Consider the following 16,553-nt stretch of genomic DNA (forward strand, 5'->3'; position numbering starts at 1 on the left):
GAGGCGACTGTTTGAGCCGGTGAGAATTAATGATACTTGGTCTGGCGGAGCTCAGAGAACTGTGCTGATGATGAGACTTGTATATAGGTGGGAAAATCAGCTCAACAAAGAGGACATCCACGAGATCTGCGTGGAGCTGTCCATGAACCTTGGTCCACAAGAGCATGCAAGAAGATGTAATTGGGACGTCTCGACTGCGAGCCTCATTATTGAGGTTTTGGAGAGCTGTGGAACGAGCAGAGTAGAGCTCGCTGGCATACAAACAAGTCTAACAAGACTCCTACGCAAACACGTGGACTTTGAGAACCTGCAGCATGGAAAAATTCTTCCCAATCCCGACAATACCCACAAAGCAAGGCTCAACCACCCCCCCACTCACTCGGCGAAGCGCGTCTGCATGGAAAATTGTCGCCTTTCTTCGACAGATGGGTGTCCACGATCTGGACTTTCCGGGGGTGATGATGCTTCCACCACATGCCCCAGTACTCCTGCACAGACAACGTCAGTCGAGGAGCAGCATGAGCAAGCTGATATCACACAACCGTCATGCCCCCCACCGAGTCCTCAAACCAGTTCTAGCTGTAATGATGGCTCCTGCATCGATCAATGGAACCCAAATCCATCATCTCAAACCAGGCATGCCCATTCGCAAGACTTGAACCGACAAATGTCGTCTAATGCCGGCAGTTCTGGCTCTCTGCATGGAAATTACAGTTCTGTCACGCCTTTTGACATGTTGACACCCGCCAGCTTTTCACAAAGCCACGGCAAGTCGGAAGTTTTCCTTGTAAATTTAGTTTTGGAGCTGACGGACTATGACTAGATGCGGATGAGGTTTCCCCGACGTGGGACACCGCGAACATTGATTTTATGGAAGATGTAACGTTCCCCGCTACCAATGTCGAGAGTTCCCTAGATCTTCAAGGGGAACATCCACATCTCGACATCAATTCAACTTTTGGTTTCTCCGGCCCCGGTACGATTGATGAGGAGGTAGACCAACCTCGCTCAAACGCTATCGGATTCTCAACCCCGTTTGAACTTATAGAGTGTGAACCCTTAAGCCAAGCTTTTCGCGATGAAGGTCGCCTCGGTGAATGGTGCACCCCATCGCAGCCGGATGCAAGATTCACTCTGTAAAATCAAAACGACTCACATTCCTATATCAACCACAAGAGAATTCATATACAGTCCGGTGAGCGAACCGCTGTATGTGAAATGAAGGGGACTGTTCCACTCGTTTGATTTTGTCGAAGCCCGAGTAAATTAGTAGCGTTTATGGGCTTTCATTTTTGTTGTTTCTTTCTTTTTTTCTTCTGGGACTGTCTAAGCTTTTGCTCCAAAAATAGTAAGCTAAATGCGATGGACAGTCGTACCTAAAGCCTTTTGCTATAAAGATGCTCTTTTTTTCATATATATTTTTCTTTTTCCCGATCCTATTTTTTTTAAAAAAAAAACCTAGCGTTTATGTTAATTGGAAAAAGGAAAATCGGTTCTAGAGTCATGACGAACGTTTTCCATTGTAACTTAGGTTACGTATGATTTTGTATAGAAGTAGTCTGATCTAAACGCCATTTTGGTAACGGTCTTTCACGGTAATTGCCGAAAAATGTCGGAATTTAAGAATGGTTATGACGTGTATAATATAAGCATAGCTGCCTTGAGAGTATAGCGATATATTAGCGGATACAGTTAATCCTCTAGCAGTCAGTAGAGAGGAGCAGAGAAGCGTGTGGATCTAGAGGTGCATTGACATACAGTGTATCTGAGCATATTAATCGTCGTACTGCGAGTGTCAGTGCTGCCCGAAGGCGGCTGCTTACAGTGTCGCATTGAACCCAAATCGCAAAAATTTTGCTACGTTTTTAATGCGGAGTTATCGTGCACTAGCTTTCTTGGCAATCATGTTCTTATCACGTGTATAATCACATGATCAATTCTTTCATTCCCGGAAATCTTATCCAGTCCTTCAAATGGATTGTGACGGGTTTAGATTGGCTTCAGCTTGTAGTTATTTGGCAGCTTTACCGCTCCTATTTCTTTGAAGAACACGGAATCAATTTCCAATTACCGTGGTGGGCTTTAGAATTCGAAAAGCTTAACTTCCCAAAAAGAAGCACCATAAGCGCGGAGTTGAGCAATCGTACATTCATGCAAAGGGCTTGACATGCACCAAAAAAAGGAGTAACTCATGGACTACAAACTAAATTCCCTTAGCTCCCTCTCCAGATTATCCGCCCTCTGCACACCTAACGCAAGCTGGTGGTTCCTCCCGCCGGCCGCAGCTCCGTTGTCTCTTGCATTGGCATGCCACAATCTCCGATCATGAATGGATGTCAGTTCTCGCAGCAATACCAATGACCGGTACTACTGAACTCGGAGGCCATTGCAGACAGAACTGCGCGTCTTTCTTCTAAAGTAACAACGCTAAAGAAGGTTAAGGCTCGACAGTGTTGTACTACGCGTAGAAGAGTAGGGCCTCGACAATTTGCGGAGGACTGCTTGCCTGCGATGCTTCCTGTAGTAACTAGAGACAAGTCACCCGGCTCTTTAAGAGATCCGGCAGACATTCGCCGCGGAGGCGGTCAGAGAGCCTTTTCTTCTAGACGAGCAAAATATTACTGAGGATTGCCAGGTCATAGCGGACGAGAAGCTCGCTGTCAGGGAGTCTGGCGGAAGTCAGCTCCACATGTCAGGATTGATGAGACGTGCAGCCGAGATCTACTGGCTGATAAGAACTGTGGCAAGGGTGGCGGATGCAGGAGACACGAGCTGCAGATACATGCAGAACATTGGGACTAACTCATTAGCGGACATCTACCAATTCATCTCTAAGCATTATAGGGAGAAGAATTGAAGCGCTGTCATTGGGTGAGTGATGATGAGTACAAGTATCCCTGCGGAAAAATACATTTAATTGACTCTGGAGGATCGACGCCTAAATCATCTGCACAATAGCGAACTGATATTTCCAATCGACGACCTTATATATACCACACACAAGGCAAAAACCACCATCCACACAACCATTACCACCCTCTCACCTCAATACACCACCCTCCTCCCCTCCAACTCCCTCAACCGCCCCATGACCCTCTCCTCCTCCTCATCCAACTGCTGCATCTCCGTCAACCGCTGCCTCCTCTCCTGCAACCTCTGCGCCTCCCGCCTCAGCCGCACAATCTCATCCGTATCATCACCATGCGGCGGCGCCAACCCTCCTTTCCCACTGTTGCTACTGCTGCCTCCACCATGCTCCGACGACACCCGATCCCCCGCCTCACTACTACTACCACCACCACCAAAGCCTCCCCGCGGCGCAAACGCTGCAGCTCCACTTCCCGCCGCCGGTGGGTACGACGGCGGCGTAGCGATCGTTGCAGAATCATCATCATCCGACCGCAGACTACTACTAATGCCCGGCACATCCAGATGGCCCGCGCCGTCGAGCGAAGGCGGTACGCCGGGGAGGTAATCGTGGTGGAAGCTGTTGTGGTGGTGGCCGCCGCCCTGCTGCTGCCAGCCGTTGCTACCAGGCGCCTCATGGATACTCCTGCTGTCGTTGCTGTAGTCGTGGCTGTGCAGCGAGCTGAGCGACGCGAACATGGCGAGCGGAGGCGGCGAGGACGCAGACGCGGGGGCGGGAGCGAAAGCGGCGCCGCTACCGCTGCCACCGACGATTGCAGCGGGTGGGCTGGTGATGGAGGGGGAGGAGAGGTGCGATGTGCTGTTGTTGTAGGCGTGGTTCATCATCATCATCGGGACGCTGCCGCCGCCAGGTTTGGGCGGTATGTATTCCGGCTGCGCCATGGGGGCCGGGCTATACTGCGCCGTCGCCGCCGGCTGCGGCGAGGAGAAAGACGAGGCGCGTGGGCCGACGATCGTCGAAGAAGGGCTCATGACGATGCTGCCGCTGGCGCTGGGGTGGTGTTCAGGGTGGTTGTAGTTGTTGTTGTTATAGCTGTTGTAGACGCCTGCGCCACTCCCTGCCATGGACGGCAAGCTGCTGACCGTGTTGACGCCGACCATCGGCCCGCCCTTGTTGTGCGGTAGTGATGTGTAGTGCACCTCTGGTAGGTCCTTGCCAGAGTCGCTGCTGCGGTCGAGGCTGGGGTGGCGTCGGCGACGGCGGAGGAAGCAGAAGGTGAAGAGCAGGCCGGCGATGGCGAGGATGCCGAGAGGCACGCCGACGCCGACGCCGACTTTGCTGCTGGTTGACATGCCGCCGCCGTCGGTCGTGGTGTTCGCAGGTGTTGATGTGGTAGGGAGGGCTGAGGAGAGGGCTGTGGAGTGTCGGGAGGTGGAGGCGGGAGGAGGAGTGGCAGATGCGCCGGGGGTGAGGGGGTCGGTTTCGAGGCTGACCAGGTCTTGTTCCCGCCAGCGGACTTGGATGGCGTAGCCGCTGGGTATCGAGACGTCGGTGGTTTTGGAGGTGATGGGTGTGTCGGAATAGCTCTCGTAGTAAGTGTATGTCCAGACGCTGGTGGTCGGCTCGGTGGACATGCACCAGCTTTCGGAGCCGGTCAGGCACTCGTAGCCCCTGGTGTGTGCGAGTTAGTCAGATATGTTTGGCGGTGGCGCAATGCACGAGGAAGGAAGGACGTACGTCGGACAGCAGATTATCGCGTTCTCGCCCTCAGCTATCGGAGGGCCGAAAGGAGTCCCTCCACTGGCGCTTTTTGGCCGCTCGCATGCCGACGTATAGTTTCCCGGGCAGATGGCTGGTGAGTAGTAGCCAGCATAGCCGTACCAATAACTCTTGGAAAACGACGGAGGCATGCAATCGAAGTCAGCGTAATTTTCTGTAAGTGTTGAGCAAGAGGCCGGCATTGTGAACACCGTCGTCAGCGCCCCGGCTGGCGGCGTGTTGTCGTGGTCTGGTTCTGCATCTGATGTCGTCATCTTGTCGCCCAATTGATGTTTGCTGCAAATCGGCGAGGCTATTGGACAGTCCTTCGATATGCTTGGCCTCGAACGTTGGCGAAACGGGGGAGGGACCCTTCCGACAAGTTGAAGAAAAGAGCAGCGAAAGAAACAGAAGAAACAAAGAGGGTATGAAGGGCGGAGAGCCGCGTTACAGACGGGAATGCACAGGGTCACGTCCGGCCCGGCGATGCCTTCTCGACCGAGCAAGTCTCACAGAGCCAAGTCTTACAGCCTTCACGGTGCCGCAGCCATGAGATAGGGGCCGACTGCTCGTGAGGTGACTGGCCGCACCTGCATTACTTCCCCGACACTGGGTTCGCTGGCAGCCGAGAACATGGATAGATGCAGGCGCTATCACTCTTGCTGGGGTCAGTACTACATCAAACCATCAATCGCAAGGCTGAAGGCTCCAGCCTGCCCAATCCACAGCTCTTTTTCATCACATTTTCCGGCTACCGGGCGGCGATAGGGCCTCGAGTTTGTGCATCGAAAGTGAGCGACTCGGACGCTCCGGCTGTCTGCTACAGCAGAGTGAATCAAAGTAAAGCCATTGCTTTGTAGGAATTGAGGCGTTGACAGGGGCGTGTAACCACTGTGCGAGGCTGTCAGACCCCGGCCGAAGGATGCGGATGCACCAAAGCCGCGGGGCGTTTGCCTCCAGCGAATAGGCGGCTGCGATTTGGGCTGCGAAACACAGCAGATGCGTGATTCGGCGGGCGACAGGCGCGCTTTGGGGGCCAGAGAGCGCCAGGGAGTGAGGTTGAGGTCACGAAAGGCTAGGATTAAGGTCGCACAACAGCTGCTATTTGGGGGCCAGGCCTGCCACTCGTCGACTGATGCGGCTGAAGTGGTGGCGATTGGAATGCAACAGGGACGAATGTGCGCTGGAGAGTTGCAGTCCAGGAAATGCCTCTGATGCGAGAGTCAGCGATGATGGAGCGCATGAGATGAGAAAGGAAGAAGATGATGGAAAGGCGATGGGCGGACTGGCGAGGAAGGGGCCACGATATATAGCCGAAGACTAGCGTGATTTTACTTTTCGCTCATGTCATGGGGAGTTGAAGCTATCGTCCAGACGTAAATATTAAATTAATAATTATACATTCTCGTCCGGACGATAGCTGCAACTGCCCACATAATTCAATTTTTTCAAGTCCATCTATCCTGTGGGGCCTTAGTTGCCCACTGCTATTCTTCGCGCTAGCCTTCGGCTGCAATACCCCTCTATAAGCTACACGCGCTAACCAAACCAGGCGCTTTTCCCACAACGAACCCGTCACGAACTGCTACCGACCGGTCCGCTTAAGACTTCATATATCTAGTCTTTAGTTAGATCATCCATAATGCCTTCGGAGCCACAGCGGTCGAAGCGTCTAAGAAGCAAGCGACCACATTCCGCACCATCAACGTCGCCTTCGACACAAAATGCTCGAAAGAGGAAGCGAGTAAACGCTACTTGCGCCCCTGCAAGCAATACTGCAAGCTCCACCATGTCAAGCAGAAAACAGAAGACGATATGAAGAGTAGATTAGTTAGAACAATAGACGCTAGGGATCCAGAATTTTGGGAGCATGTCATCAAGAAGAGACAAGAGCTGGACATAATACATATCGACCTACCACCACGAGCTTGAATAGCTTACTGGGGTATAGTTTTGAGGGCCTTTTCTATTTAATCAAGGCTTGCCTCTGATTGTTTTATACATGTTACGATGTTCTCGATTAGTCGTCTGAGATCACTCGCTGTGAGCAGATTTGCGCGCGTTCTCGCACCATCCCTGTAAACTTCGTATCACATCACCTGGCCGCACCTCACGCGGTTTTATAATTACCGCGGTGGGTCTCCAATAATACATCCTGACGTGCATTTTTAAAGAGACAATTCGACCCTCATATTTGATTGCGCATCCTATCTACTTTTGAACAGTCGAGATGAAGAGACCAAAAAACTTTCCCACACTCATTCTCCTGGCCGAGCTTCTCGTCTCCATCTGTGCCTTGTGCCTGACCATAGCAGCCTACGTTCGAGACTTAAGAACCACTCTTTGGGACATAGGCGGTCAGAGAGGTTGGAACTCGGATCCACGGCACCGTGTCTACTTCATCGCCAATCATAAAGAGCTACCAGAAATCCCTGTCGTCTGGAGCCATGAGTATGTGCCTTCGCATTTTTGATTGCGCCGTATACTCATCGACGCATAGACTGGATATTTCCCTACTCGCCATTGCAACTCTCGGCCTTGTAGTGTGGTTTGTCAAAGCCACGCTCCTCTACTTCCACATGTCATCTTCGGGAATCGACATGTTCTACGATGCCACCCTCTCTGGCCTGTGGACATACGGTGTGGCTGGTCAGATGTCTGGCGACTTCACAGACCCGAAACACCCGAGCGCCCGGCCCTGGTATTTGCTGAGAAGCTGTTCGGTAATTTGCATGAAAGACCGAAGCTACTGTTCCCTTGGAAAGCTCATGTTCGGCCTAGCAATCTTGTGCATGTAAGCAAATACTAATGTAACTCTCATTTGGTCCCAATCACTAATGGAAAATGCTTTGCAGGATTCTTTATTCAGTCCGCTTTGCTTTCTTTTTCCTAAGCCTTATATACTCTTGCGTAAAGCGTCGGTTTTCAGGGAGGAACGACGATGCGCTCTATGGACTGTGGGAGACTAAGTCGGTAAAAAGCCCATACTTGACAACAGCAGATGAGAATAATGACTACTAGCGGAGAATCACCTGGGCCTGTGGTTAGCATAAGGGAAGCTAGTGCATTTTTAGATGATCATCCAGCAAGCGGGCCGGGGCGGCACTAAACACTCACGAATCATACTTCTTGTCATTAGTAACGAAACCTTGATCGATTTCCTCAGCCGCAATATGAGTGCCTCGAAGTAGATAGCACCGTGGATGGATTCTGTATTAAGCTACCACGAAGCGCCCACAAATCCACTGCATTCGCCTGCTAACACAAGTGATGTTGAACTTCTATTCATTGCATTGACATTAAAAAGAGAGAATTGAGAGGACTTGAGTGATAGCTAGGCTTATACTGATTCAACAACAAGTCCCCAAAGCCCCTTCCCCTCATCAGTAAGCATACATATTCCGGCCCTCAGCACCCTGCAACCTGCCGTCCCTAATCTTCTTATTCGTACTCATCAACCAAACCCTCATCACCCACGCACTCGCGATCGTCGCAAACGCGAAACCCGCATTCGCCCCCATCCCAATGACATACCTCGGCCCGTCGCTCTTCGGGTACAGATACGCCGTATAGATATACGACGCATTCGCGACGACATTCACCACCGACAAACTGACGCCCTTCTTCTCGCTCGTCTGCCCCAGCGTCGCCGACACCCACCCCAGAATCACACTATTAACCGCATACGCGCCGCTCGCGAACAGGAAACACGCGATATACCGCGCCGCCGTATTCAGCGTCGCGCACGCAATCACGAACCCCACGACCGCGGCCCCCATGCACACCGTGACGTGCCACGTCCGCTCGTTGTACCGCCCGGACGTCCACCCCACCAGGATCCCCACGGCGCCCGACACCAGGTACGGCGGGCACGTCAGGACCAGCGTGATGGTGCTGTTGAAGCCGAGCGTCTCGACGACGGTGGGGAAGAAGTTGTTGAAGCCGCACGCAGACAGGTGCATGTTCTGCATGAAGCAGAACAGGTACAGCCGCGGATCCCGCACCGCCTGCATGAAGCCTGCGCGGGCGCCGCGGTCGTTCTCGGCGGAGACGGTATCGCGTGCTATGCGCGCGTGCGCGAGTTCGCGTTCGCGCGGGGTGAGCCAGCGCGTGCTGAGGGGGTGGTCGGCGAGGGTGAAGAGGGAGAGGAGGGAGACGGAGAAGGTGAGGATGCCTTCGATGATGAAGAGCCAGCGCCAGCCTTTCAGGCCGTGCGCGCCGTCGACGGTGCCGAAGACGGCGGCGGCGATGAGGCCGGAGAAGGCGGTTGCGAGGATGTTGCCCGAGTAGAGGATCGAGATGCGGGTGGCGATTTCTTTGCGGGTGTAGAAGAGGGAGAGCATGAAGAGCGCGCCCGGGTAGAAGGGGGCTTCGGCGACCTGTGGGGATGGGGGGTTGGGTGTCAGCGAGGCTGGTTGGGGGAGAGGAGGAGGAGGGGGGATGGAGGACGACGTACTCCGAGGAAGAAACGGACGAGGACGAGGCCTTTGTAGTCGTGGACGAGCGCGGTGCAGGCGGAGACGACGGCCCAGGCGCCCATGCAGATGCCCATGTAAATCGACGGCCGGACCTTCTTCGAGGACATGAACATGTTCGATGGGATTTGCATCAGGAGGTATCTACTCTTCGTCAGCATTTGCAGCGGAGAGTGCTGACTCTGCTTGGAAAGTCGTACCCAACGAAGAGGATTGAGATGGCAGTGTTGTATTGGGAGCCGTGGAGGTCCAGGTCATCTTCAAGATCGTTTAAGCGGGCTTGTGCGATGGCGTTCCTGTCGAGCTGTGTGGAAAAGTCAGTTTCTCTCCAGATCAGAGACCCAGTGCTGAGTTACTCACGTAATTCAGGAAGTACATGCACCAGAGCGTTGGCATGATGCGCCAATCCAGCTTCCTGACGAGAGCAATCTCCTCCGGATCCGTCTTTGCAACGGCTCCAGAGTAGTCCTCCTTGCCATCGACGACAACACCCTTCTCCTTCTCCAGCTCCTCGATGTGGAGCTTTTCGTCAGCTGGGTAGCTCATGGTCTTCTCCTTCTCCGTCATTTTACCAAGTGAGAATCTTGCTCTGAGCAAGGATGAAAGGAGACAATGAGAGGTGAGCAAAGAGATGAGGGCCTTGAGCTGAAGGGAAGGCGAGGGAGAGGAAGAAGCCGGTATTTATGGCCCGTGTGCCCAGGACGCACGGCTATTTCTCCGCAGGACACTAGCATTGTTTGCGGGGAAGCCGAACCAATGACCCCAGATGCCGCGCCCGGAATCCGGGGTCACGGTGTCGGTAAAAAGTCATGCCCGGGAAGAGGGAGCGGGGGATTCGGCGACCCATCAACAGCGGCCTGATGATAGGACGATGGGCTGGTCTATCGTACGAGCATGACTATCGGTTATGACTGGTGGCGTTCAAGCGGTCTACGCTCTGGGTTATTCCGTTGGGATGCCAAGTACCTGGTGGCGGATTGCCATCGGCGGTACTTTCTTCATTTGGTGAAAGAGAAGGAAGAGACTCCAGCCTTCGCTTCACGATGTGGAACACTGTGGATGCTCTATAGAAAGACATTAGATTCTTCAGGTGGGTCGTAGCCTGTCGGTACGTACATACATACCCCATGACCCACTTCTCCGCAATGTTTCGATTGACGTTGTGAGACTTACTGGATCAGGCAATCATCTTCACTGCAAACTTATGAAGTGATAAGCTATCGATGCATAAAATTCCATGCTTGTTTCCCAAGGTTCATTCTCCAGCAGATTTGCAAGTCTCTGCTGAAGACAAAGCACTTGACGGAGATGAGAGAGACGAGATAACGGCGGAATCCAACTTTGCCACCACATCACCATCTCGGAGTCATGACTCTTTACATCCGGTCAGGCCACACCAGTGTAGTCGCCTTCAGTGCCCAAGATACCGTTACTGAAAATGCTTGGATTCAGTAGAGAGGAAAGGCTTACTTTTCAAGTACCTCTTGGTCTCTTGAGCTTGGCTAAACTTTGTTTCGCCAACTGCGCCCGTCTTCCTCTGTGAGCTATCTGTTCTATGATTTACCGATGTAGAAAGTCAGGCCGCCACTTCTATGGGACTTGGGCTGGGCGAGCGCTCGCCGGCTCAACTTTTGCGGCTGAAATTTGACCCGTCTCGCCGCGCGGCCGCTATTGTCGTGAAATTCAAAGGCAAGTTCGGCTCATGGATTAACCGCGGTTCAGAGTTGGGCCGAAACGACCATCGCCCTCAACATCCAGACAACTGCAGTAGGACCTATGTTCCGTTAAGCCGAAAGGCGCTTCAGATGATTCTCAACATGGACTTTCATCATGCTATACCACTTCGCTTACATTAGAGACAGAAACACCAGCAGCGATGTCACCCGACTTCAAGGAACCACCAACTTTACATCCCAGAACGAAGCGCGATTCAGATCAAGTCAGTTCACGACGTCGCTCGACATCAGATTATACGAATAAACACATCAGTTCAGTTTCCTAGCTTGTTGTAGGCTGTGTGCATCCTCAGTGGTCGCTCAATTCGGATGCGGTTCGATGCGGTTTGATCAAGCCTTCTTGGCCCAAGCCAACGCACTTGGCTCAAGCCAAATGCCAAATACTGGAACATGAAAATACCAACGGCGTCATCCTGGCCCGTACTTATAGCGCTGATGAGCTTTGTAGGTCCTTGGGGGGGAAACATCCACTAGAAAGAAAAAGGACAACGAAAGAGAAGAGAGAGTCACAATATAGGGGGAGAAACTAAACGAAAAGGGAGGAAGATAGTAGGAGTGGTAGGAGTTGTTTGACTCTGATTCAGAAGACCAGGGCACAGAAAACAAGCAGGCAGGTAAGCATGGTGGAAGATTCAGTATTGGCTGTTAAGCTGTGGAATGATTGTATAGAGAATACTGAGAGTGATGTAGACTGCGGCAGCCCAGCTACTACCACGGCACTAATCCAGTTTGTTCGTGGATATTGCTTCTGTTCCGAAACCTCCTACCTTACCGAGAATTTCAGGGCCCGCACGCGGACTTAGCAATTTTGTTTCCCCTGATGATCTCCCCCCAGCATCGCCAGCAGGTTGTCTACTTTGTTCTCTGTTGCTTGTTCGAGCTGGTAATGTACTTTCTTGAATGTTGGAAATCACAGCAGAGACCCTGGTACTTATTCTACTTCTCTGCAGTTGTAGTGGTCGCTGTCTGCTCGCTCTAACCGTTGAAAGTGTGAGTCAATCGATAGTGTCTTGTTCGCATGCGGATATGAGAACCAGCCTATGTGCGCCTAAGCTTATCGTGTAGGTCTCGCACGTGTGGTCCGGGAATTTTGAGACCGTAAAGGGAGGCTCCTTTTTCTGATGAGCTTCTGCTGTTCTCCGCTATAGTATGAAAGGATCAGCTCATGGCTAACCTCTGAGGGAATAATCATCAGATCACTGTTACCTTTTTCGCACCTGAGGGACTCAATAGCCGAAAGGCTCGCACTCGTCTTTCCGAGGAACATTTCGAATTCCTCTCGCAAGAAATAGACATGTACTTCTCCTTCGAGCACACGGCCATTTATGCGTCTGAATCGTCCTCCTCTGACTTTTCTACCTTGAGCCACGATTTTCCGGCATCGACCGTCACCTTCGGGTCGTCGATGAAGCCTGAGTCTGGGTCGTCCTTCAGCGGGTTGCTGTCTCTCTCCTTTTTTATGACAATTGTTTCGGCGCTCGCGCTGTCAATCTGCTCAAGCTTCGGGAGTGGGTCAAGCTGCGCGGGTGGGTCCGGTTGGGATGGGTCAGGCGTAGGCGTCCGCTCATGCTTCGGTGAGATTGGAGTCGTGTGTTCACGGGGTGGAAGGCTTGTCTCAGGTTGTTGTGGCTGAGTTGTAGGTGAGGAGACGTCGAGGAGCACCGTCTCGTTAGGGCGGAGGTCGGCAAGGTCTCGAAGCGGGCGACGTCGTAGCTCTATAGATAGAAATTAGTACGCATCCAATAGAGAGAAGAAACAACTCTATTTACCTTCAATCTCGCGGCTCGTACCCACAATAAATGTGGGCTGCAGTCCTTGACTACGGTCCGTCATGTCTGCAACGGCCGCTCGTAGAACTGCGCTTATAGAGACGCGTTCGCCGTTGTCATAGCGCCAGAGTTCACCGTCGATCCCGAGATCATGGCGCCGGTCAGCATCAGAGTGAAATAGGATGTCTTCCACGAGATCCAAGTTCATGTGCCACCAAAAACCGTGAACTGGACCGTCGCATGAGACCGTGATCTCGGTGTCGAAAACAGCGGTTGAAGTCCTAACAATTCTGATGTTAGATAGAAAGAATGGAGACGCCTGCATATTTCCGGCTAGAGGTGACGCGCTGTGAGAGATTGTAGGCGCGCGGCGTATGTGCGACGATGATGTAGAGGAAAGAAGCGTAATGGGTAGGCGAAGCATTCATATGCGCCAGCAGGTCCGTGCGTCGGTGGGCTGCACAGGTGGCATGTGATGGAAAGATCTAGGCGCGCGGGTGAGTGAGTGAAGTAGTAGAATAGGCGAGCAAGCTGACGTAGCAGTAGGATCTATCGTACGGAAATGTTACAAGCTAACTCAGGAACGTGAGCAGGACTTGAAAGTGAGTCAGAATGTTCTTACCTTCGAATTGTCAAAAGATAAAACAGAGCGTATCGATGATCAAACGGATGGAAGTGAAAGAAGTAGTGGTACCGTATTCTGGCTCCAAATTGCCAGGCGAGTTTACGATGGTCATTTACGCTTCCTCTTCTTCAAAGCTCCAGGAAACCCAACCTGACCAATTGAAAGACAGGAAAGTCCGTTTTTATTGCATCAATTATAACCAGCAACTGGCATGGCTTTGAATTGTAGTGCTGGAAGAGTGAAAGTAGAACGAATGATAGCTGAAATCGCCGCTAAGACCGTCGAAGCATTCTGCATACATGCGTGGTGGGGCGGCACGCACGGGGAATCAATTCTATGCAGATGTCTTTCCTATGCTTGATCGATGCCCAAGCCAGGCTGGTCAGTCAAATTCACCGCCCTCACCATCCTCAAGCCACGTTCTCCTTTAGTAGATGCTGATCTGCACTCATCTATATTACACGTAGAAGATACCTCGCTCAGCATTCAAGCACACGACTGAGACCCCTTTTGAGAAAACTTGCCCACCCCAACACTAAAAACACACACTTATCAATCATAATTTCAAAACGGACATTACATCATAATCATAATCATCATATCCACCTGTGATGCCCGGCGTCCAGCTCAACGCGCGGCGGCAAGTCACCAGGCGCCTCATGCATCCTCCCATACACTCTCCCATGCGCCAACCAGGGGCCGTCCACCTCAGCCACGCGCTGAAAGTACGGTGCCTCGACGACCGGCGTTATCCTCTTCTGGTCCGTTCGTCCTCCTCCAGGTAGCGGGTTCATTTGCCAGCCTCGCTGCTGCGGATTGATGGCTTCACGGTCGTTGGGGTGGTCACTGTTGCGCGACGATAACGACAACGACGCTGCTCGTCGCTGCTGCACGGCTTTGAGCCCGATCCAGATGCCGGCGATGAGCACCAGTGGGATGCCCAGCCCGAGCCCTACGCCCAAGGCAACTTTTATGACCGAGGCGTCGGGGTAGTCGGATGTGGATTTGTTGAAGATAGCTGGGATGATGGTGGAAGCAGGGGTTGTTGTTGTTGCTGCTGGTCTCGCGGACGTGATAAATGTGCTGGTGGGGGTGATGCTTGTGCTGCTTGTGCTGCTTGCGCTGCTTGCGCTGCTTGGTGTTGTGGTGCTGGGGCTGGAAGTAGTGGGTTGAGAGGTTGTTGACGACGAAGTGGCTACCGAAGACAAGGCTACAGCGTTTGCAGTGTCATCTTTGGTGATATTGAAATAGTGAGAGGTGAAACCAGCGGAGCTGCCCGGGTTGATCCAGAAGAAGTAAACGGGCGATAGTGTCCGATTTGCGTCGTACGTCTGAACTGTCCATTTGAAGGACTTGTCTCCTGAGCCGTTGCGGCTACTCTCTGGTTGCTGTCAGCCTCGCGTATACCCTACGTCGTGTGTGCGGAAACCCACGGTAAATTGTCTCAATTTCAATCCCGGACTCAAGGTCTATCTGCTGTTGGAATAGCGCGATAGAGTAGGAATTGAGGGTAGTGGTCCATTCGATAGTCTGCTTCGAGCCAAGTGTGAAAGTCGGGTTGGCCACAAAGTTGTTCGAGGGGCCGGGCTCGGTTGGATAGATCCAGAGATTGTCATCATCGGCAAGGACAGCAAATACCAGACTGAACAGAATGAGGCCTAGATGGAAAACATTCCATGAGGCCATTTGCAATAAACGAGGTTCGAAAAGACCTTGCAAAGGCAACTCGCAAGGACTAGTCCATGCAAGGAAGAAGCGACTTATGGACGATAGGCGCGTGTGCGGCTGAACGTTAGCCGCGGAGAATCATGCAATTGACAGCAAACACGACGCTAACCAAATGCCAGCGGTGTCGGCGGCTCTCGCGCGTTAGATGAAACGCATGTTGGTGTTTTGGGTTGTGCCATTGGCCTCGCATGCCCTTCTCCTGCGTCCCATTGCGGCGCGGTCGTTGAGCAAACACGGCACTGGCTTATTTCAGGCGCCAGCTCTGACGAAAGAAGAAAGAACTTCACATATGTGGAATGCGTTTAAGTGGAGCTTACGTGCATCCGATTTAGGTGCCGCGCTTAGTCCAGCATTACCATTGGGCAAAATGAATCGCACGCATGTGCGGCGCAGTTGTTGTGCACGGACTTGGCCTCTGTATATCGTTATTTGGCCCGGACTCCCCGAGTCACCTCTTTAAAAGTGCGCGGGGCGCTGTGCTTCCAAAAGTCTACGGCAGCATGTCTCTATCCTCGTCTCACACCCGCAGCGCGTTAATCGGGGCATGCGTCCTTTCCCTGGTAGTGCTCTGCCTGCTATACAATTACGACAACGACGCTTCATCACCTCTACACTTTTCAGAGCGCCCTTCAGAGCGCCCTTCAGATGTAAATGACTCGGATCTTCTCAACCATGTCTTCAACCGAACACTTGGTGTAAGTGAATCCCATTGATACACGGCGTCACTGTTGACATCTTTCGAGTTCCAGAAGATACTCGTCATCAATCTGCCATCGCGCACAGACTATCGGGACTCTATGGCATTAGCTGCTGCCTTGTCAGATTTAGAGGTCGAGTTCATAGATGGCGTTACAAGCGTCGAGGAGAAAACGCTGCCTCCTGGTGCCAAGGAGGTGAATCTCAACCCGGGAAGTTTATACGCCTGGCGTGCTCACATGAATGCCGCCAGAATGTGAGAATCCCTCGATCAAATAGCCTACACGTTTGCTTATAGTCGTAGGATCGTCGAGCAAAACCTCAGTTCAGCACTCGTCCTTGAAGGTGACGTTGACTGGGACATTAGAATCAAGCAGCAGATGCGAGACTTCGCCAGAGCGTCTCGACTGCTTGTTCAGCCTCTCCCCGGCACAACCGACAGCTTTCTCGATCCCAGCTACCCAGAGCCTCAACTCGGACAGTCGCCACAGAACTTCGAAGTCGACAAGGAGACGACATCCGAGCCGACCACTTCCCCCTACGGCGATGTAGACCGATGGGATATGCTGTGGCTGGGGCACTGCGGCACGCGCTTTCCGAAGCTCAGCGACAAAAATGCACCGCTCGGACGCGTCGTTATCCCAAATGACGAGACCGTACCTGAGAAGCAGCACATACAAATGCAGTTCGGCAACGATGAGCTGGTTTAGCAGTATCCGGTGCATACGCGGGTCGTATCCCGTGCGCGGGTAAACACGTGTACGCTGGGATACGCTCTCACCCAGCGTGGCGCGCGGCGCCTGCTCTACGAACTCGGGATCCGCAAGATAACCGGCACGAATGATATGATGTTCCGCTCCATGTGCGACGGCGTCGATGGCCGCCCGATCAGCACCT

At 52.6% G+C, this 16,553-nt stretch overlaps 5 protein-coding genes across 5 annotated transcripts; 1 reads left to right on the forward strand and 4 right to left on the reverse strand.

The window, feature by feature from the left end:
* Nucleotides 1-3,045: 3,045 nt before the first annotated feature.
* Nucleotides 3,046-4,902, reverse strand: LTHEOB_8013 (uncharacterized protein; the record flags this gene model as incomplete). Its single annotated transcript, XM_035517444.1, has 2 exons — nt 3,046-4,540; nt 4,607-4,902. The coding sequence occupies 2 exons, from the start codon at nt 4,900-4,902 to the stop codon at nt 3,046-3,048; spliced, it is 1,791 nt and encodes a 596-aa protein (XP_035370560.1).
* Nucleotides 4,903-8,010: 3,108 nt separating this feature from the next.
* Nucleotides 8,011-9,669, reverse strand: LTHEOB_8014 (Vitamin h transporter; the record flags this gene model as incomplete). The annotated part of the gene is made up of 4 exons (XM_035517445.1): nt 8,011-9,006; nt 9,084-9,246; nt 9,303-9,406; nt 9,463-9,669. 4 exons carry the CDS (start codon nt 9,667-9,669, stop codon nt 8,011-8,013), a joined length of 1,470 nt encoding a protein of 489 aa, XP_035370561.1.
* Nucleotides 9,670-12,161: 2,492 nt separating this feature from the next.
* LTHEOB_8015 (M protein repeat protein) lies at nt 12,162-12,932 on the reverse strand (the record flags this gene model as incomplete). The annotated part of the gene is made up of 2 exons (XM_035517446.1): nt 12,162-12,553; nt 12,608-12,932. 2 exons carry the CDS (start codon nt 12,930-12,932, stop codon nt 12,162-12,164), a joined length of 717 nt encoding a protein of 238 aa, XP_035370562.1.
* Nucleotides 12,933-13,828: 896 nt separating this feature from the next.
* LTHEOB_8016 (uncharacterized protein) lies at nt 13,829-14,918 on the reverse strand (the record flags this gene model as incomplete). The annotated part of the gene is made up of 2 exons (XM_035517447.1): nt 13,829-14,613; nt 14,666-14,918. 2 exons carry the CDS (start codon nt 14,916-14,918, stop codon nt 13,829-13,831), a joined length of 1,038 nt encoding a protein of 345 aa, XP_035370563.1.
* Nucleotides 14,919-15,460: 542 nt separating this feature from the next.
* Nucleotides 15,461-16,366, forward strand: LTHEOB_8017 (Glycosyltransferase family 25; the record flags this gene model as incomplete). Its single annotated transcript, XM_035517448.1, has 3 exons — nt 15,461-15,655; nt 15,710-15,912; nt 15,961-16,366. The coding sequence occupies 3 exons, from the start codon at nt 15,461-15,463 to the stop codon at nt 16,364-16,366; spliced, it is 804 nt and encodes a 267-aa protein (XP_035370564.1).
* Between the last annotated feature and the right edge of the window lie 187 nt (nt 16,367-16,553).

The sequence above is a fragment of the Lasiodiplodia theobromae genome (assembly GCF_012971845.1).
Source record: "Lasiodiplodia theobromae strain AM2As chromosome Unknown scaffold_25, whole genome shotgun sequence".
NCBI lineage: Eukaryota > Fungi > Ascomycota > Dothideomycetes > Botryosphaeriales > Botryosphaeriaceae > Lasiodiplodia > Lasiodiplodia theobromae.